At 55.5% G+C, this 20041-nt stretch overlaps 2 protein-coding genes across 6 annotated transcripts; one reads left to right on the top strand and one right to left on the bottom strand.

The window, feature by feature from the left end:
• The first annotated feature begins 8009 nt into the window (after positions 1 to 8009).
• GALE (UDP-galactose-4-epimerase) lies at positions 8010 to 12104 on the top strand. 3 transcript variants are annotated; one of them, XM_051988239.1, is made up of 11 exons: positions 8010 to 8131; positions 9415 to 9538; positions 9650 to 9765; positions 9846 to 9959; positions 10156 to 10332; positions 10499 to 10612; positions 10692 to 10758; positions 10834 to 10919; positions 11031 to 11108; positions 11434 to 11548; positions 11642 to 12104. In XM_051988239.1, the coding sequence occupies exons 2-11, from the start codon at positions 9418 to 9420 to the stop codon at positions 11698 to 11700; spliced, it is 1047 nt and encodes a 348-aa protein (XP_051844199.1). In that variant the 5' UTR covers positions 8010 to 8131; positions 9415 to 9417; the 3' UTR covers positions 11701 to 12104. The 3 variants fall into 3 exon arrangements, with proteins under 3 accessions (XP_051844199.1, XP_051844201.1, XP_051844200.1); XM_051988241.1 differs by lacking the exon at positions 8010 to 8131 and adding an exon at positions 8310 to 8512; XM_051988240.1 differs by lacking the exon at positions 8010 to 8131 and adding an exon at positions 8520 to 8536.
• Positions 12105 to 12223: 119 nt separating this feature from the next.
• On the bottom strand, positions 12224 to 18820 carry LYPLA2 (lysophospholipase 2). 3 transcript variants are annotated; one of them, XM_051988263.1, is made up of 10 exons: positions 18750 to 18820; positions 16255 to 16360; positions 16004 to 16035; positions 15863 to 15928; positions 15479 to 15526; positions 15315 to 15385; positions 15014 to 15087; positions 14793 to 14894; positions 13269 to 13442; positions 12224 to 13192 (listed from the first exon to the last, which is right to left on the bottom strand). In XM_051988263.1, exons 2-10 carry the CDS (start codon positions 16330 to 16332, stop codon positions 13142 to 13144), a joined length of 696 nt encoding a protein of 231 aa, XP_051844223.1. In that variant the 5' UTR covers positions 16333 to 16360; positions 18750 to 18820; the 3' UTR covers positions 12224 to 13141. The 3 variants fall into 3 exon arrangements, with proteins under 3 accessions (XP_051844223.1, XP_051844222.1, XP_051844224.1); XM_051988262.1 differs by having other exon boundaries at positions 18700 to 18791; XM_051988264.1 differs by having other exon boundaries at positions 18674 to 18750.
• Positions 18821 to 20041: the final 1221 nt, after the last annotated feature.

A 20041-nucleotide genomic window follows, 5' to 3' on the forward strand; every position in this document is an offset into this window, starting at 1 on the left:
GTTCAATCCTTTATTGTCTCCTTCAAAATAGCCCAGTTATATTTCCTTGGTTCCGAGAACTCTTGTTGCTAGTCCTTTGCCTCTGCCAGCTTCAGCTTCCAGCTTGTGTGAGTCAGAAACCATTAATAAAACAATTGGATAGATCTCTAGAAGCAAAGCAAAGTTTATTTACGTTCTGGAGAACGTGTGTCTCAACCATAGAGCAGACAATCGAAGTGAGGAGGCACCGTAGGGGGTAGGGTCAGCGCTTTTATCCCTAACACAAATTCCCCCTCCCACCACTGACCCTCATCCTTATTGGCTGAGGATCTTACATTCTAAACGCGGGAACTATCCAAGAAATTGAACTTGGCCAACAAGTACATAGTTGCCCATATTTGGCTGAAATAGGGAGGATAACAAGAAGGAGACTTAAGCCCTTAGGGGGCTAACGGAGGGGATAGCAGAAAGAGACTTTAAGTATGTCCTTAAAATAGCAGGGAGGAGACACTTTAAGTATGCCCTAGACTTAATATTGAAAGTCCTTTAGGCTTACTCAAACTTTGAAATAGATGAAGCCTTACTCGAATTTCACAGCTGTCTTGAAAGATCTCATTTTATCTCGTTCAAGCTCTTTCTGAATCCTTTGTTCTGCCCAACTGAATCCTGGCTTCTCCCCAAAGTCTCTAGTTGGCTTGTGGGAGTTTCTTATGTATGATCTCTTAAAAGTGTGAACTCAAAGGTTGACTCCTCCTCTGAGAGTGGGATTGTGGGAGCTGTAACTTGTGAATCTCCTGGACTTGTGAATCTCCCGACTGAATCCTGACTTGTAAATCTCCCAAAGTGCCTATCAATTCCAGTGACTTAGCACCTTGTAAGAATCCTAACAATACTCGGCAATAAATGTTAAAATACTGCTGAAAGATGAGAATAAGTAAGGTCATTGGGTCTAGCAATTGAGAGTAGAGCAGTTCTCCCACTCAAAACCAGCCTTGCAGCTCGGCCCACTGCCGTTGTGAGGATGATCACCAGAGGCAGTGCGGATGGTCAGGAAGGGTAGCTTCAAAATCCAGCCTGGATGCTTCCTGGGTGACTCTGAGCAAGTCACTAAATCTAGCTGAGCTTCCCTCTCAAGTGGAGCCAATGGGAGCCCATTCCCACAAGGTGATTATGGGACTGAAATCAGCTAATGAATGTCAAAAGTCCTCTGCAAATCTTAGACACTCTTCTTTCCCTAATTCCACTGAGCTTTGAGATGTGGAAAATCAAGCAATATTCTTGGTACGGTGATAATGAATTTGGAGTCAGAAGATCCTAATTCAAATAACACTTCTAAATCACCTTGGAGAAGGGTTTTAAATTTAAAATGGAGATGTCAATGTCAATCTAGGATCAGTGCTTCAGAGAGGACCCAACCACTTTTTCATTTTTTAAAATCAAAAAGTATTAATGGTGAGGTCTAGATATGGAGTACCTAAATGAAATTAGGGTTTAATTGAGGTCTAGTGGCAGGTTTGGGGTACAGGAAGTCAAATAGAACTCCCCTGCAACCCCTTTGGATTCGGCCCAAGGATACGTACGGAGTTAAATGAAGTCTAGTAGTGGGCAAGAGTCCCCAATAAAGGAGTTTATTGATCCGAAAAGCTAGACGATAAAAGAGGTTTATTATGAGGTTTGGAAGTAAGGTTAAAGCATACTTAAGGAAATAGGTGAAGGTAGAGATAAGAGTGGTGAGGACAATGCACCCTCGCCCAGAAGAGCATCTGCATTCCCTGGGAAAGACTCTGTTCCCACACATTATGCACTTTTTGGATGCAAAACCTACATTCCCTGGGAAAGACTCTGTTCCCACACATTATGCACCTTTTGGATGCAAAACCTACATTCCCTGGGAAAGACTGTTCCCATTCATTATGCACCTTTTGGATGCAAAACCTACATTCCCTGGGAAAGACTCCTTTCCCACACCCTATCTCAAGTATGTTCCTTTCAGATGTAAAACCCAAATTGTTTTGTTTCTGTATAAGAGTAAGCCCTGAGAAAATGTCTTTTGGCAATTCTTTGACTTTGCCCACTAAGAGAACATCTTGGTATCTCTCTCTTTAATAAAAGCCTTTTCTTATCACAGCCTTTTGTGTAGTGTTTCTCGCTGTGAACCCGCCCTAACTTAGTGTTCTGGAGAACTAGGAGACCAACCCATTTTCCTGCCACGATCCATACCTCATCAAGAGGACACTAGAAACAGGATTCTAGCAAACAGAGGGTCCTTGGGGTGCAGCATGTTTCGCCCCTCTATAAAGAGAGGGTTTCAGCTTAACTTTTTTATAATGAGAGATTTAGCTAAAGGGGCCTGTGGGTGGAGTCCCAAGTTGACTCAGATCCAGGAAGGGCTGGGACAGGCCCAGATCTTCTATTGGAATTCAGAGGGACCAGAATTTGTGAATCAAAAGGTCCTGGATTGACAAAGAAAGGAATAAATCAATTCTTAAAGGGGAGCTACCCGCATCATTAGTATGTGCAAAACTCTGGTCAGTTAATAGATACTGGGCCTCCTAAATGCTAGCTACTATGCAGTGCCCTGAAGGTGAAAAGAGGCAAAAGAGTCTGCACTCAGAGAGCTCACCCTCTCATGGGGAAGATAACAGGCAAAGAACCTTGTACAAATACGTTAACTGTAAGAAACATAAGAGAGAAGGTACTAAAGGGAGTTTCTGGTGGTCAGATGTTTTAAAAAAAAAACAAAATATTTTACCAAGAACTCCACTGAGCCACTGATGAATGCAGCAAAAATTTATTTTACTTCCTTGCAAGAATGGGTGCCTAGGTTAGTAGATACACTTTTGAAATCACAAAGGCATCCAAGGCAATCCCAATAAACTTTGGATAGAAAATGCCATCTGCATCCAAAAGAACTATGGAGATTGAATGTAAATCAACACATGCTTTGTTGACTTCTTTTTTCTGGGTTGTTTTTTTCCTCTCCCAGCATGATTCATAAGGCAATGTGTATTAAAAAATAAAAAATAAAAAACATCTAAGAATTTTATTTCCTGTCTTGAAGTGCAAGTTCTTCAACCCTGATTCCCCATTAATTGGATGTTACAGAAGAATGTGAATCTCCACCCTTTATTACATAGCCAGTCCCTGTCCCCAAGGAACTTATGTTTTTATGGAAGCAAATTCCAGAGACCTCCGGTTCAAATCTCCCTCCTTGATTATTATTTGATGTCCTTGTGGGTTCCAATTTTCTAATTTGTCTCATTTCTCCAATTTTCATAACTGGAAACCAAATACTCATTTATTTCTTACATAGGGAAGCCAGGATTCAAAGCATTCCACAAATGAGTGAAAATGTCCAGAGCCAAGAGATGAGTGTTTTCCTGGAACACCCAGGAGGCAGGTGTTAAGGGATCAGAGTAAGAACTGGAAAAGCAGGGACCGACCAGGTTATGAAGGGCTTTGAACACCTTCAGAAGAGGTACTTGATTTGGGAGATGATAGGAAGGATGATAGGAAGACAGAGAGGTTTGTGGATTAGAAGGGGAAAGGGTTAGATCTGCATTCTAGAGAGATCTCTTACTTCAGGGAATGGTCTAGGGTGGGACAGGTGTGAGTGCAGACCCACCTGCAGCTATTGCATGAGGAGATGAGGGGCTGTTGGCAGTGTCAGAGAAGAGAGGAGCAAGGGGGAATTCAAGAAGTATTACAAAAGTAAAATTGACAGGCCTTGGCAACAGATTGGATATGGGAGGGGATGAGCGATAATGAGAAGGATGCCCAATAGGATATGAGCCTGAGGGACAGAGACAGGGAAGATAGCAGGCCCTTGACAATATGGTAGTTTGGAAAGGAGGAGGGCTTGGGGGAGGGCAGAGAGGACTGGGCGTGTTGAGTTTAAGATTTCAACAAGACATTCAGTTCAAGATGTCCAGTAGGCACTTAGAGAATGGAAGACAAAATGAGCAGAGAAATTGGAGCAAGATAAGTAGATTTGAGATTGAAGAGGGGACCCCAAACTCTAAAAATCCTCAAAAGAGAAAATCTCCTTCAACCCTGCCTCAGTGAGAGACCGCCCCAGGGAATCAAATGTAGATCTTCCATTTGATTTAACTCAAACTGTACCCAGCCCCATCCAGGACAACCCCTGCTCCACTAAGACACTCAATTTAAGAGTCAATCTAAAACCCTCTCTTTGCAGAGGTTCCAAACATGCCAGCTCTTGCCATGCTTGGGATGTCAAGGACCTCTGTCTGGAATACTCTTTCTAGTGCCATCCTCTCTTTACCCTCACCTATTTCCCTAACCAGACTTTATGCCTCTCTGTCAGGATTTCTAACCTTATGTCCAATCCCCATAATAAACCTCTTTTATGAATCTAGGTTTTTGTATCTGTAAATTCTTTTACAGAGAACCTCCACACCGCCAGAAGGGAGTCCCCAAAACAACCTACCCTTGCGCTGAATACCAAGGAGTTGCAGGGGAGCCAAATCTCTCCATTTGGCTCCCTGAGCCCCAAACCTGCCACTAGACCTTATCATTTAACTCCCTGACCACCAGAAACCCTAATTTCATTTTGGTTCCCTAAATCTAGACCTTATCAAGATGATCACCAAACCATGGGAGCTGGTGAGATCACTAAATGAAATAACATGGCCAGAGAAGAGAAGAGAGCCCAGGGACACCATAATTAGCAGGTGTGACCTGGAGTCAGCCAAGGACACAGAAAGGGCAGTCCCAAGTGGGAGGACAAGCAGGAGACACAAACGGAAAAGGAAGACAATCTTTGTTCTCAAAAAGTCATAGGAAGTGTCAGCTGGAAGTCTAGTGGAAAGGCCCAGTGGTTCTGGGGGGCAGATGAGAGTCCACGTTCCTTAGGGTCACTTTTATATCTATCTATGGTGTTGTGACATGAACCATGTGACAATGCCAGGAACCTTGGTGGTGAGACTGCAAGTCAGGGAGGACAGAAATATACCTGTCCTCAAGGAGCTTCCTTCAATCTGTCCCTGGAGGTTGGGGAGTCCACAGATGGCTCAGTGGCAGTAGATGCAAGGCCTATTAGTAAGACTGAGGACTTCCTCAGGAAATGAATGCTGAGTCAGTTTGTCATTTAGTAACCTTGGAAAGTAGCAATAACAAGTCACAGTTCCACCAGAGAGGTGACAGACTAGGGGTGTGGATTAAGACTCATCTGTGTGCTCACTGTACCTAACAACTATACTTATTTGTTACACTAGAGGCCTTTCATTTTGGGAAGAAACTAGAGAATTCTGGAGGGGAGAAATTAGCAATTAACACCCCCCCCCCCCAACGAAAAAGCATTAATGAAAAAAACTTTTAAACACACAGAATAAAAGGACATTTAGAGCAGGCCATAGACAAGCAGCACACTTTTTAGGATCCAGGCTAAAAAACCCCAAAAGCTTGAGGGAGTGCAATTTCACATGAAATCCTTTTTATGTACTTTGTATGTGTATAAGTCTTAGTTAAGGAGAAACCTATGGACGAATGTCTGCCTTCATCCTGCCATGATCTGGCCAGACAACTTCCAGGGCTCTCACCCTTCAGCTAGGAGATCATTTCTGGCTGGCCAGGTTCCTGGAATTCTCAGCTTTACTTCCCTCAGAGGGCCAGGTGGTGCAGTGGAGAGAGCATGGGGCCCAAGGTTCCAGTCCAGCCTCAGACAATAGCTGTATGTCCCTCGACAAGTTGCTTAACTTCTGTCTGCTTCAGTTTCTCATGTAATGCTGGAGAAACTGAGCAAGACAGAGATTAGAGAACAATTTAATTTATTAAGTGGAGAGATTTTCTGGGACCAAATGATCCATGTTTGGATTCTCAAAGAATCCAGCCCTGAGTATCGGGATAGCAAGATTTTTTATAGGATAACAAGAACAATGACATAATGGGGGAGGTAGCTGGATGGGGATAACTTAATGGGGGGAGGCACCTAGGATGACACAATGGAGGGAGGTACTGGAGAGGTTACTGATATGATATTCTAATGATGTCTAAAATGGAAAAACTTTTACCCTGTCAAACATTAAGAAGGAATGATTATAGCCTAAAGATGTAAAACCTTTATCTTTTCAAACATTTTAAGAGGGAAAGGTTATAACCTGAGGCAGATAGGACAATTGGGAAACTGGGTCAAGACATGTGGCACAACACTCATACGGTTAAAAAGGGATCACAACAGCACCTATTTCCAGTGTTACATGTAGAGCATCAAAGGAAATATTTGTACAAGTATATATAGCACAATGGCCAGGACTTAAGTGCTTCAGAAACGCTTACTCCTCTTCTCCCTCGAGTAGCTCCTGAACCTAGACTCCTTAGAGCATTTCCTCCCATTTGGTAAGCTCCTGGAGCACAAGGACTGTCTTTTTCTTATTTACATCCCCAGCATCTGGCTCAGTGCCGGGCCCCTAAGTGCTTCACAAACGCTTTTTGAATCCAGTTTTCCTTTCCCTCTTCTTTTATGAGCTTTTTGTGGGAAGGGCTCAGTCTTAGAGACAGCCAAGTCCTCGTTTGCTCCCGGAGCTAGGTAAACAGCCACATGGGGCTCTGCCGCAGACTGAGACGTTTTGGGGGGCGTGGCCAGGGAGGTGGAGACAGATTTTTGGCCAGTGGCAGAATTTGTTTTCTTTGATTATGCAAATTGATACAAGGATTTTTTTTTTGTTTATGGAGGGTGAGGGGAAAAGGAAAGAAAATAGATTTTTGTTCATTGAAAAAATTGTATTAACGTGTACAGACTCTTACTTCTTGAGGCAATTTCTAAAGCCATAGAGAGTTTTTGCCCCCTGCGTTGCTCCCACTTCCGAATCACAGTTTTGGAGACCTCCCCCTCCAGTGCTGGAACCTTAGCTTGCCCAGGCCCGGCTACCCAGACTCTTTTACCTTTCCCCACGCATGACCAGCTGTTCTCTGTCCCCTTATTCTGCTCACTAGGACAGAAGCAGACATGTCTTCTCCGGGACATCTCCACTCACGGGGCCTTTTCCCATACCCATCTTATCTTTCCCTGCTTTGCCCACTGGTCCCGTTACTCTCCCTTCTCCGCGTAATCCCTCGCTTTACTCGGCTGGGGTGTCCGTCTCCTTTGAGGCGAGGGTCCCCCAAGTAAAAGCCCAAATAAAGGCTTGTGCTCGATTTGGAGATGGTTTGACCAGAAAGCTTTCGGAGAGGGCTCCGTGATCGCTTCCCCGGCCCCGACGTTTCGATCCTGCGCACAAAAGGTCCCGCATGTAGGAAGCGCCCAGAAACATGTCAAGCACGCAGGAGCCAAGGAAGGTCCGCGGGCGATGCGAGCTCTCCACCTGCTCTGGGAACGTGCCCCAGGTCCTTCGCTAAGGACGCCATCCGCCTGCCTCCGGGTATTCTCCCCTCCTTCCCAACCTGGGAGGGGGTCACAGGGCTGAGGTGGGGAGCGGCGGGCCCCGGCCACCTGGGATCGGCTTTCCAGGTGGCGCCCTCTTTTTTCTGCTGAGACAATTGAGATTAAGTGACTTGCCTAGGGTCACACAGCTAGGAAGTGTTAAGTGTTAGAGGTCAAATTTGTGCGCTATTCACTGCGCCCCCTAGCGGCTCCTACGCTCCGTCCTCTAAGGGACACCCGCCCCGACTCCCACCCCGCCCCCAGCTCCCGAGGCAGCGAGCTCTAAGTCAGGCTTGGCTTTGGGAGTCAAAGGCAACTGCGTCAGCCTTCCCGCCGGACAGGAGCCACCTGCTCAGGCTCACGTCAACGAACTTTTGCCACCCCTTCGCTTAGCAGCTCAGTGGTATGGCCTGGTCCATTCATTTCCTCCATACACCCCACCCAAAAGGACGCGATTCTTCCTTCCCCGCTTGCTGCTGTACAATGGTACAGTCTGCTCTCTCCTCGCCAGCCCCTCTTCGGAAGCGCATCACGCAGGCGCCTTAGAGCCGTCTGGTTCCTTTTTGACCTCCTTCCGTCTCCATAGTCCGAGCCTCGGTGACACGTTTCCATGGGGCCTTAGGTAGCGTGTGCCGAAGGGGGCGTGGAAGGGGGCGTGACCGAGATCTTTAAAGGGGACGCGCGTAGAGTGGCCCTGGATCTCAGCCGACCTGGCGCTGGACCCCGCTCTCCCAATCTGTGAGCCAAGAAGGCAAGCCCCCTGCTGAGCAGGTACGGGGACTGCGGGCGGGGTTAGAGGGGCCCGGGCTCGCCGAGCGGAGCGGATGGAAGGGAGGAGTAGCCCAGCCCCGGAGGTGGATCTCAACTAGAGGATGGGTGGGAGTCCGGAGAGTGAGAGACAAGGCGAGGGTGACGATCGATACTCATCATCACCCAGTCGGGAAGGAGACTCCTCGTAAAGGGGCGCTTCGCAAATGTTGCTCCGGGATTATCCCCACAGCAGCCCTGCGAAGTAGTCGGTGCTATTATTCCCATTTTGCAGTTGATGAAACTGAGGCAAACTGGTCAAATGACTTGGCTAAGGTCAGCCGGTTAGCTCCAGCCATTGGCGTTCAGGTCTATCCGGGCTGCACCATCCACCGCCTCTGAACAGTGAGGATGGGCTGAGCGCTCTCGGTGGGAAAGAGGGAGCTAAGACTGGGAGGGAGGGAGTCCTCGAGGAGGGGCAGCCTGCGGGGAGCGGAGCTCCACGGCTGGGCCGGGGCCCCGCATCCTCGGACCCGGGCGGGGACGGATAGCTGCCCCTTCCCTAATCTCTCGTCCCACCCCGGGAAAGAAGAGCCGACGCCACAGGTGGGGGCGGGGGCCGGATCCCGGGGTGTTTGTGCTTGGCGGGGCACTGTGTTGGGCCAAAGTCCCTGAGGGTAGAGGCCAGCTGTGTGAGGAGGGGGAGAGGGAGGCATGGGGGCCAGTGGGGAGAGGGCCCAGAGTTGGCCGGAGCCCCGTGCACACGCTCCTTTTCCCTCGCTTGGGCCTCACACCCCTTCATTCATTGGGAAGCCCCGCCAGACGCGAGCCGGACCGGGCTGACTCCCCCGGCCCGGGGAGGGGTCTCTCCGGCCAATAGCAGCTCCGCCCTCCTTCGGCTCCTCCCCAGGCTGGCCCTGGTTCTGTTCCGAGAGACCCTTTGCCCTTCTTTGGGTCCTGGGCACGTTGGGAGCCTCTGTCCCCTCCCCCCCATCCCTGCCCCTTCGGGGCAGTTGAAGACGCCCCTTAGTGCGGGGCAGGGAGTGGGGGAGGGGCCCCTGGGCAAAAGGGGCGGGGCGCGGAGTTCCGCGAAACCTGAATGCATTCCTCCTTCCTCTTCCCTTGGCGGGGAGGAACCTCCCTACCTGCCCGCTTGGCAGGGGCCGAGCCACGTCCGCAGCCCGAGCCCGCTCTGGGAGGGACAGCTGGGAGGGAGGGGGGGCCCGGAGGTCTCCCAGGAACAGCTCGGGGGGAGGGGAGGTGACCCCGCGCAGCACGGGGGCTGGAGGCTCTGCACCTTGTTCCAGACGATGGCCGACAAGGTGCTGGTGACCGGAGGGGCCGGCTACATTGGCAGCCACACGGTCCTGGAGCTGCTGGAGGCCGGCTACCAGCCCGTGGTGATCGACAACTTCCACAACACCGTCCGAGGTGAGGACCCCGGGCCCGGCCCCCTCTGCGCGCGGGGGGCGGAGGGAGGGTCTCCAGCCCCCCGGCGGCGGCGCCTCCCCGGGACCCCAGCCTGTCTCCTCTCCCCGCCAGGGGAGGGTCCCGTGCCCGAGAGCCTCAGGCGAGTGGAGGAGATCACCGGCAAGAAGGTGGAGTTTGAGGAGATGGATATTCTGGACAAGGCGGCGCTGCAAGGGCTCTTTAAGAAGGTGAGGGCGGCCGGTGGTCTTTGGGACGGGCGGGCGGCACCCCCGGGCCGGCGCCTCCACGCCCCCTGTCTTCCCTCCAGCACAGTTTCACGGCCGTGGTCCACTTTGCGGGGCTCAAGGCCGTTGGGGAGTCGGTACAGAAGCCTCTGGACTATTACAAGGTCAATCTCACAGGGACCATCCAGCTGCTGGAGGTGAGAGGCTGGGCCAGGGGCCCGAGGGCCGCAGGCCGGCTCGCAGGCCAGTGGGGCCTTAGGCTGACCCCCGCTGGGAGGGGGGGGGCTGACCCTGAGAGGGGGCCGGGCCGGCTGTGGACGGGCATGTGGGCAGCAAGGGGACAAGGTGCCTTCCAGGGTCGAGGCCTGACCTCACTTCCTGCCGGGGGCACAGACCATGAAAAGCCACGGGGTGAAGAACCTGGTGTTCAGCAGCTCGGCCACCGTGTACGGCAACCCCAGCTACCTGCCCCTGGACGAGAACCACCCCACCGGGGGCTGCACCAACCCGTACGGCAAATCCAAGTTCTTCATCGAGGAGATGATCCGGGACCTGTGTCGGGCAGAGAAGGTCAGCCCCCCCCCGGGACATTTACAGACGGGGCAGTCGAGGCCTGCTGCGGGAAGAGTGGCTTCCTCAGGGTGGCGGGGGGGTGTACTGCTCCCCGGGACCCCTCCGAGCGCAGAGAGGTCGGGAGCGGGGGTGGGCGCGAAGGCTGACAGCTCGGGACCCCCAGGACTGGAACGCCGTGCTGCTGAGATACTTCAACCCCATCGGGGCCCACCCCTCGGGCCGCATCGGTGAGGACCCACAGGGCATCCCCAACAACCTGATGCCCTACGTCTCCCAGGTACCCCACGGGCCGGGGAGGGGCCTGACTGGGGGCACGCGGGGAACGGGGCCCACCCTGACTGCCCTCCCCCACGCAGGTGGCAGTAGGACGCCGGGAGATCCTCAACATCTATGGCAACGACTACAACACGGAGGATGGGACAGGTGAGGGGTGGGTACTTAGTGGGCAGGGGAGTCCGGCCAGTAGTTGGGGGCTCACGGGACACTTCCTCCATCCAGGTGTCCGGGACTACATCCACGTTGTGGACTTGGCTAAGGGCCACATCACAGCCCTGAAGAAACTCAAGGAACAGTGCGGCTGTCGGGTAGGAAACCAGCCCCGGGGCAGTGTGAGGAGGAAGCTAGAGACGAGCTGAAACAGGGGGCTTTGAGCCCTGTCAGGCCCCCCCTTCTCACAGCGCACCTTGTCCCCTCAGATCTATAACTTGGGAACAGGCACCGGCTATTCTGTGCTCCAGATGGTGACTGCGATGGAGAAGGCCTCAGGAAGGAAGGTGGGACTGATGCCCTGGCCCTCGCCCCCAGGGAGATCTGTCCTCCTGCTGGGTGGTCCAGCCCCTTGGGCAGAGCCCCAGTTTCCTCCTGTTAGGTGAAGGGGCGGTTGTGGCTGCCCTGGGAAGCCCCTTTCCTGCTGAGGATCTGGCCAGTTCTAGCTTCATAGCCTCTGACCACAAGTGCCCTGCTCAGGCCCGCGCCGTCCTCCATAAATGGGCCCAGGTGACCCTGTTCCCTCCTGGGGTGGCTGGCAGGCTAACAGCTCTCCTGTGCCAGCGTCCCGGCACCCCTGCCCCTCAGCGCTTTTCTGTTGTGTGCTCGTAGATCCCGTATAGGATCGTGGGCCGCCGGGACGGGGACGTGGCCGCCTGCTACGCCAACCCCAAGCTGGCCCAGGAGGAGCTGGGCTGGACGGCCGACTTCGGCCTAGACAAGATGTGTGAGTATCTGTGGTCGGGAGGGGGCAGGGCGGGGCCTGTCGGCTGCCCCCAGCTCTGGCCCGGCCCCTGGGTCACCTTCCCCGCTGTTTCAGGCGAGGACCTCTGGCGGTGGCAAGAGCAGAACCCGATGGGATTTGGCAGCCAGGCCTGACGGGCCACTGAGGGTCGTGGGAAACGATGGACCGCCCCCACCTGAGCTTTCACCTGGCCTTATTACATCTCTGGCCTCCTGAGGACCAAGGGAAGGAGGGAGGGGCACCAAATGCCCACCTCAGAGCCCACCTAGCTCCTCCCTGGAGGCCACGCCTGCCAGGGAGGGCACGGGAGCCAGGGAGGGCTCACCTTCCTACCTCACCCCCACCCAGGGGACCTCCTTCCTCCAGGGAGCTGAAAGTGCCCATCTCCTGCCCACCAGGACCAGGCCCATCCAAGAGGAGCCCTCATGGTCCCCAAAGCATGGGGGAGAGGGAGGTGGGTGGGTACAGACCCAGCCCCCTCCCCAAATCATTTCAAGTCTTGTAATCGGGTCGGCAAATAAAAGTTTCTTACACTTTGTCTCTGGGCCTTGGTACCGGGGAGAAGGCCAGGAAGCCGGACAGGAAGCCGGACCACTCTATGGTTCTGAATTCCCCCTTCTCCTCCCCCCCACAAAACTCAGAGCAAGAAGCCAGGTGGAAGGTTTATTTTTCTTTAATCTGGATGACTTGGAGACACATAACAAGAAACGAAAAACGCCCAAAACCACATGGAGGAGGAGGAAGATGAGCCCCTTTTGGGCCCAGAACCTGAGCCCCAGCCCCCTCCCAACAGGCCAAGAAGGGCCACCCAACGGGATGTCTGAGCAGAGGTCCATGGGCCCCAGGCCTGCGGGCTGGAGCAGATACCATCAGGGGATGTGGGGGGGAAGAAACCCCTGCCCAGGCGCACCTGCCCTCTCCCCACCCCCACCCCCAAGACCTGGGCCCCAGCCCCTCCCCAGCAGGGAGGGGCACAGCAGCAAGAGGGGCCTGACCCAGAGGAGGCGCATTGTCAGCAGAAAAAATAAGAGACATTCATGATGAGGGCCAGGGGACAGGAGTGCGGCAGAAAACACATGATTATCTGATTGAGGAAGGGGGGACCCAGCTCTCCCTGCAGCAGGAGGATGGGGGGAGTGGGTGTATGAGTGGGGGCGCCCGCAGGCCCCCCCTGCCCAAACACTGAGGTCACCTGGGGGGAAGATCAGGAGAGGGGTACACCCAGAAGCTGGACCCGTGAGGTACATACAGGTCCTGAGTGGGTCAGCGGCTGGGCCCCCATGCACCCCTAGCAATACTGTGGCCCTGGGGGACTGGAGATCTGGAGGACAGACTATGGCAGCTGAGATCCCGAGCCTCCCAGGAGAGGGGAGGCTGCACCTTTGATCCCCCACCTCTCAGGACAGTGATGAGACAGGGAAAGAGGGATGGGAACAGGAGCTAGGAAAGCAATGATCTCCAAGGGGGAGGGACCCAGTCCTGGGGTGGGGGAGGGGGCTGCCATGGCTTCCACTTCATGTTCAGAGATCAGATCCTGCTGTGGGCCCCCCCAGCCCCACCTGGGGGAGGATCCTGTTAGATGGGGGGCAACAGCTTCTCGATGAATTCCTTCACAGCTGCCATCTCCTGTAGGGGGAAAGGTGGGTCAGAGGGGGCAGCGGGTGGGAGGGGGCGGCGCACTGAAGGGGGCCCCTTCACTGACCTGGGGGCAGGAGCTGTGCATGACGCCAGGGTAGGTCTTAAACTGGACCTTGGATGGAGAGACCACCAACTTGAGCTTCTCTGACGTGAGGGCTCCAAAGCGCACTGGCACCATCGGGTCCAGCTCCCCGTGGCACTGCAAGATGGCCAGGTCCCGGGCCATGCCATTGGCAGCCTGCTGGGGCAGAGTCCGGGTTCAGGGGCAGCACAAAGGGCCTGGGTTCCTGGCTACAGGATCTAACCCCTCCCCCGGGAGGTTACAACAAGAAAAGGCCCTTCCCACCCCCCAAAAACACTCTCTAATAGAGTAGTGTGGCGAGAACTCGGCCTGGAGAGTTCCAATCTGACCGCAGATGCTTACTAGTGGTGGGACCCTAAGCACTCACTTGCCGTCTGCCTCAGTTTCCTCATCTGTAAAATAATCTGGAGAAGGAAATGGCAGACGGCTCCAGAGTTTCCGCCAAGGAAATCCTAAAAGGGTCTGGGAGGAGCAGACGCCCCAAAACCAATGAAGGACGACACTAACAGCAGGGTTGGCAGCGAGCTGGGCCCGATGGCCAACCCTCGGAGGAGTTCAGAGACCTCGTGCAGAGCAAAGGCAGGGCACGAGAGGGCACCGTCCGCACCGTGGGCGATGGCCCGACTGCCAGCAGAAGGAAATCTGGCAGCTGCCCGGACTGGCTGGGACATGGGGGCCGAGGGGGCCTAAGCTGGTCTCCCTCCCACCCCCTTCAGGCCCGGGGCATTAATTCTGCAGCGGACCCAGCAGAATTAAGCAGCTTGCCGGAGGCAGGGGCTACTTTAACTCTTCTCTGTATCTCCCAGGGCCAGCATGCCGCAGACACATAATGTTGCTGACTGGTTTAAATTAAAGTTTGTGTGATACACTAAAAAAAAAAAAAAAACCTTAAGGAGGGGCCTTAACCCTGGATGGATTTCAAGGAGTCTGGGGGAAAAAGTTCATTTCCATTTTTACTAACCTCCAAATGAAATTCAGAATTTCCTCCAATTAAGAATATAGTGTGTAGGGGCAGCTAGGTGGTACAATGGATAGAGCCCCAGCCCTGAGGTCAGGAGGACCTGAGTTCAAATCTGGCCTCCGACACTTAACACTTCCTGGCTGTGTGACCCTGGGCAGGTCACTTACCCCCAATTGTCTCAGCAAAAAAAAAAAAAAAAAAAAAGGATAAATAATACAGGGTGCAAACATTCTGAGAAAGGGGTTGGGGGCTCTCCAAGTTTCTATCACACCCACTGAGCAAACCCCAACCAGGAGAATCCCGCCCTGCTCTGACGCCTCTGGGAACCAGAGCTTTGGGGAAGGACCCGGGGTGGGGGGCAGGCCCCAGACCCGTTTGTGTAATGAGGGAAGTGGCTTTCACTCCCCCAACCTGTTTCCTGACCCGACAGGTCAGGGAGAGGCAAGGGGAAGCACTGCGTTGGGTCATTCTGGCTCTGCCCCCCCTGCTGGCCTGGGCCAGCTCAGGGCCCCGAGTCAGGGATGGGGCAGCGGAGGGGCTCTCACCTGGGGGAAGGCCCGATGCAGAGGGAGCCAGCAGCTGAGGGCCACGATGCCGGCCAGGGGAAAGGAGCAGGTGAGAGCTGTGTAGAGGGACAGGGCTCCTCCCTGGGACAGGCCCCGCCGGAGGCGCGAGTCAGCCTGGACACGGGCTGCCACCGCCTCCCGCCCACCCACATCCCAGCCTCCCTCCCCCTTCCCTCCCCCCCATCAGAGCCCGCCCTCACCTGGGAGAAGCCCCCCAAGATGATTCGATTGGCTGGAATCCCGTTCTTCACTTCATGCTCAATCAGGGCCTTGACTTGAGGGAGCAGGAAGGGGAATGGAGTGACAAGGGGGAGTTGGGGGAAGAAAGAGGTTCTGAGGGTGCCCTCAAAGACCTAGAACCGGGGTCTTCCAGAAACGGGGCGCAAAGGCGTGTCTCTCCCGGCCCACCAACCTTCCCTGCCCCCATGCACCCCCCGAGCTCAGGCCGGGACCCTGCAAACCCCCGGCGCGGCCTGAAGGTTGGGGGGTGTGAAGTCTCACTGTTCTCTGCCGCTTTCTTGATCCCAACTTCATCCTCCGGGGCATCGGGGCTCAGGCCCATCAGGTCGAACCTAGGACAGGCGGACAAGGGGCCTGGTCCCTGCGGCCCGGCCCGGCCAGCCCCCCCCCCCCCCTCCCCGCGCCCGGCCCGCCCGCTCACTTACCAGGAAGGCATCACCATTTTCATGTTCAGCGTGACTGGGATGCGAGGCCTGCGCCGGAAGGAAGGGAGCAGGGAAGGGAGCGGCTCCGCGCACCGGGGAGGCCCTCCCTCTGCCCACACCAGTGTTAGAGGAGTTGCTGGGCGACGAGCCCCCCGGGACCAGACGCTGCCGAGCTTCCAACATCAGCGCGCCGACCAGGAGGGGACCAGAGCCGGCCGAGGGCTCCCGATCAGACTGGTGAGCGCCCGGAGTGGGGGGCAGGGGGCAGGGACCTCCCTCAGAGCCGGGAGTGGGGGGCGGGGCTCCCCTGACCTAGCTTTGGGACCTGGGGGTGGGGCGGGGGCCTCCCCTTGACTCTCCCCCCCCAAAGAAGGCGTCACTTACGCATGGGGACAGATGTACTTGACATAAGGGAGGCGGATGGAGGCGAGGGCATCAGCCCAGCTGTGCCTGGGGAAGAAAGGGGCCCGTGAGGGAGGGGGGCTGCCACCAGGACCCTCCTCCCACCCAGGGAACCCCACTCACCCTGAGTCTCCAAGTCCATGTAAAAAAATTACCTGGAGGAAGAAGAGAAGCGGGGGCGGGCTCAGAGGCTTGGGGCCTCTCCCGCCAGCCCCTTCCCCACCCCCCACCCCCAGAAACTGAGGCGACGACGGGCAGACAGCTCATTATCTGTTCCCTGTTTCCGGCCCCGGGGCAGCTGCCGTGGGCCACCTCCACCTTTCCCACACCCCCTGGGGCCGCCCCCGGCTCCCGCCCCCACGGCCGGCCCTCACCGCTGCTGTCTCCCGCTCGGCTCCTGAAACAGTCGCGGCGTCGGAGAGCAGGGGGACAGACATAGTGTTACCGCACATGCACCAACTGGGCTGGCGTCGCTGGGGCCTGGATAGGGATGGAGGTTCAGGAGTTGGGTGGACCTGGACCTCCAGGGCGGGTTCTTCCTCTTAGGTTCTCTGCACTGCCGGTGGCAGGGTCCGTGTCTTTCTCCCCCCATGGGTTCTGCTGCCGGATTTTAGGTTAGGTAAAGGTGGAGGGCCCGAATCCTGGGCATTGTGGTCTGGACTCCTGCCTCTGCCCCTCTCTGTGTCCTTGCCCCATGCTTTCTCTGGGGCCTGGGACCTCTGACATCGTCTGGCTACTGTGAGGGAGCCAGGGGGCATGGCACAGGAGAGGAGAGATGGCACTTTCTCCCAAAGCCAGGGCAACAGGGCCTCTCCCCTCTGACACAGGCCGAGCTGGGTGGCCCTCCTGGGCAGGGTCAGTCCGGGCACAGGGGTGGCCACAACAGGAGCCAGGGCTTGGGCTTGGGGACCAGGAGGCCCTGGATCCCTGACCTTTTAGGCCCAAACTGCCCAGAGCAGGGGCCCTCAAACTTTTAAACTAGGGGCCAGTTCACTGCCCCTCAGACTGTGGGAGGCCAGACTATAGTAAAAACAAAGACTTTGTTCTGTGGGCCTTTAAATAAAGAAACTTCCTAGCCCTGGGGGAGGGGGATAATCGTCCTCAGCTGCTGCATCTGGCCCGGGCAGTAGTTTGAGGACCCCTGGCCCAGAGCCTGCCCTTTTTCTCCCTCCCATCCCTGTCCTCACAGACCACTTTCTCTTCCTCCTTGCTCTGGCCCACCCAGACAAGAGGAAGGCCAGGAAGAGAAGTTCCTGGGGACGCTTCCCGTTCTGCCCCTGCCCAGCGGCCACTGGCCTGGTGGACATTCAGTTGGGCTACCCCCCAGACACCCACCCTGGGTCTTGTTTGGCATGTCACCCCCATGACCACCCCATGCTCCACGGCGTCTCCTGGGCTTCCCTTACATGGTCATGTGGCCTGATCCATAGCCCCTTCTCTGCCATCTCCCCCGCAGGCACTTCCCTCCCTTGCCCACTGCCTTCTCCATTCTGGCACACTCCATAGAGAGATGCTTGGAAGTTTGCACAGTAGGATGTCCTCTCCCCCAAACTCCAAACAGCCATCCCCATTCCTACAAAGACCATCCCCCCAAAGGGGCTCTTCTCAAGGAACACGCTGAGATATCCCACCCGCCTCCTTCCACTAGGACCCCTGCAAAGACACTTCCCATCCAGGCCTCTCAAGGCCCTCCAGTGAGACCTCCCACCCCTGGCTCTCCCTCCTTATTTAGACCTCCCCAAAAGGGCTCCTTTCTCTAGAACTCTCCACAATGGAAATCCCATTCAGAGCTTTCGGTGACTGTCTCCATTTCTGCACTTCCCATTTAGGGCTTCCTCCTCCTCCCTTTCCCACCCCCCACAATGGGCCATCTCCCCCAGGGCACCCCTCAGCTCCCCATCCCTAAGATGGGAATTGTCGCTTCTGTTCTCCCATTTCTATACAATGGGACATCCACCTCATGGAATCCCTACTGCTTTCCCCTAGTGGGGGATCCCACCCGGGACAGCTCTGCAACTTCCCATTCCTAAAATGGGATTTCTCACTGCTGTCCTCCCACTTCTTCCCAATGGGACATCCACCTCATGGAATCCCTACTCCACACCCCAATGGGGCATCCCACCCATGGCAGCCTTCCTGGTCTCTCCTTCCTACAATGGGACATCCCACTCCCAACCTCTTTCCTATTCCCCCATCCCACAATGGGACAGCCCAACTAATACATTTCCTGCTCTCCCCATCCCCCAATGGGAAATCCCAGCCAGGATATCCTCCTGCTCCCCCCACCCCCAATGGGACATCCCACCTAGGGCATCCCTCGGCTCTCCCTGCCCCACAATGGGGCATCCCAGACAAGGCATCCCTCCTCCCTCCATCCCCCAGTGGGACATCCCAGCCAGGGCATCTCTTCAGCTCCCCCCACCCTACACTGGACATCCCACCTCGGGCATCCCTCCTCTCATAATGGGACATTCCACCCAGGCATCCCTCCATCCCATGGCACATCTCACCTCCGGCATCCCACCTGCTCCCCGACTCCACAGTGGGACATCCCACCCAGCGCATCCTTCCTGCCCCCTCCCCTCCGGCAGCCTCACAATGAGACGTTCCATGTCTGGCCCCGGGGTCCCGCACAATGGCGCACCGCGCGCCCGCACTCTCTCGTAGGTGCCTCGGGAGCCCCCACTAGGGGACCTCCCGCCTCGTTCGTTCCTCCTGTTGGCTGGCCTCCGTCCCTTACCTCTGGGCCGGATCCCTCGAAATGGTCTCGCCCGCCCCCCAGCCCCTACGCACCCCTCCAATCTCCCGGACAATGGTACCTCCGCCGCGCCCAGCTCCCGGGGGTTCCAATCCGTCCTGAGCGACTCACCTCTTTCTCTGGCTCGGATACTCACAGAGCTCCCCACCCCCCCATCCCAGCCCCTCCCCCTCCCGCTGCCCCCGCCGGAACTTCCGCTTGGGGCGAGAGAACCCAGCCACGCGCTACCGGAAGTGGCGTGCGCCGCGCGGGATGGAACCCGGAAACTGGACTGGGGGATGCAGCCGAGGTCCGCTTCTGCAGATGTGAGGTCACGGAGATGGGCAGCAGAGCCCCTCTTTTCGGAAGGACCTGTCCTGGCTGAGCGGCCCAGATCCAGGACGATCGCAGTGAGGAGGGCGAGCTGTGACCCCCGCAGGCGCTCACTCCGAACTTGGAAAGCCGACGTCGCCCGGCGGTTCGCGCCTCTGCCTGGGACCCTCCGGGCTGTCCTATTCACGCTCTCACCTGGCTCCCGGTAGCCGACTTGGCCCAGAGGCGGCCCGAGTGGACAGTTGAGGCTGCTTGGCCTGTAAGACCCAGGCCGGTATCTCCGGGCTGCACTTTATAAAAACCTCGAAGGCCCCTCGTTTTAAAGTGCTTATAATTCTCCACCAGCCAGCCGGCCCCCTATTAAGAGCCACGCCGGAGAAGAGAAGTTCCTAGAGGGTTCAGCTCTTGGCTGCCATAAAGGTCCCTGAGGAAAACCGGGGTCCGGAAACAGCACCTTGGCACAAGGACCCAGCCGAGGAGCAGACAGTGACTCACTCTTCCCCACCGCCCCAAAGGCATCCTCCCACCTGAATCGCGTCGAAGCTTTCCTTTGAACTACCGGAGCTGTGCCTTTGATCTAAAGCCTCAGGTGGCATTGATCCCTCAGGCCAGAAGGCAGGTTCTTTTGGGCTCGAGTGCTTAATGGGTGCCTAGGAACCCCAGTACTAAGTCTGAGCGACCCCTGGTGATGGAGGTGAAAGAGAAAAGGGAACGATAAAGAGAAGTGGACGGTCTCTGGGTAAAGCCCCAGTCGTCCCCCTAGGCCAGGGATAGGTCCCCAAGGGACTTGGAAATCTCCTTCCCCGAAATAGCCCCTGATAACCATGTTAGCTCTGGGAAGCTAATAATGCAATTCTTCCCATGCTCATATATTATATAGTGATCCTGTAGTAATTATAAACCACACCATCCTGAAGTCAGCAAGTTTGGCAACTTGAGGTTACCTTAGGATAATATCTAGTAGTGTGATAAAGTAGGGTTTTTTTTTCTGTGTTTCAGGATCTCAAATTGAATACTTATCCTTCCTTCATAGGGTTAATCACCATGGAATGTCTTGTTTCTCATCTCCAACTTACTTTACGGTACTGATA

This window comes from Antechinus flavipes, chromosome 3 (assembly GCF_016432865.1).
Source record: "Antechinus flavipes isolate AdamAnt ecotype Samford, QLD, Australia chromosome 3, AdamAnt_v2, whole genome shotgun sequence".
In the NCBI taxonomy this organism is placed as follows: domain Eukaryota; kingdom Metazoa; phylum Chordata; class Mammalia; order Dasyuromorphia; family Dasyuridae; genus Antechinus; species Antechinus flavipes.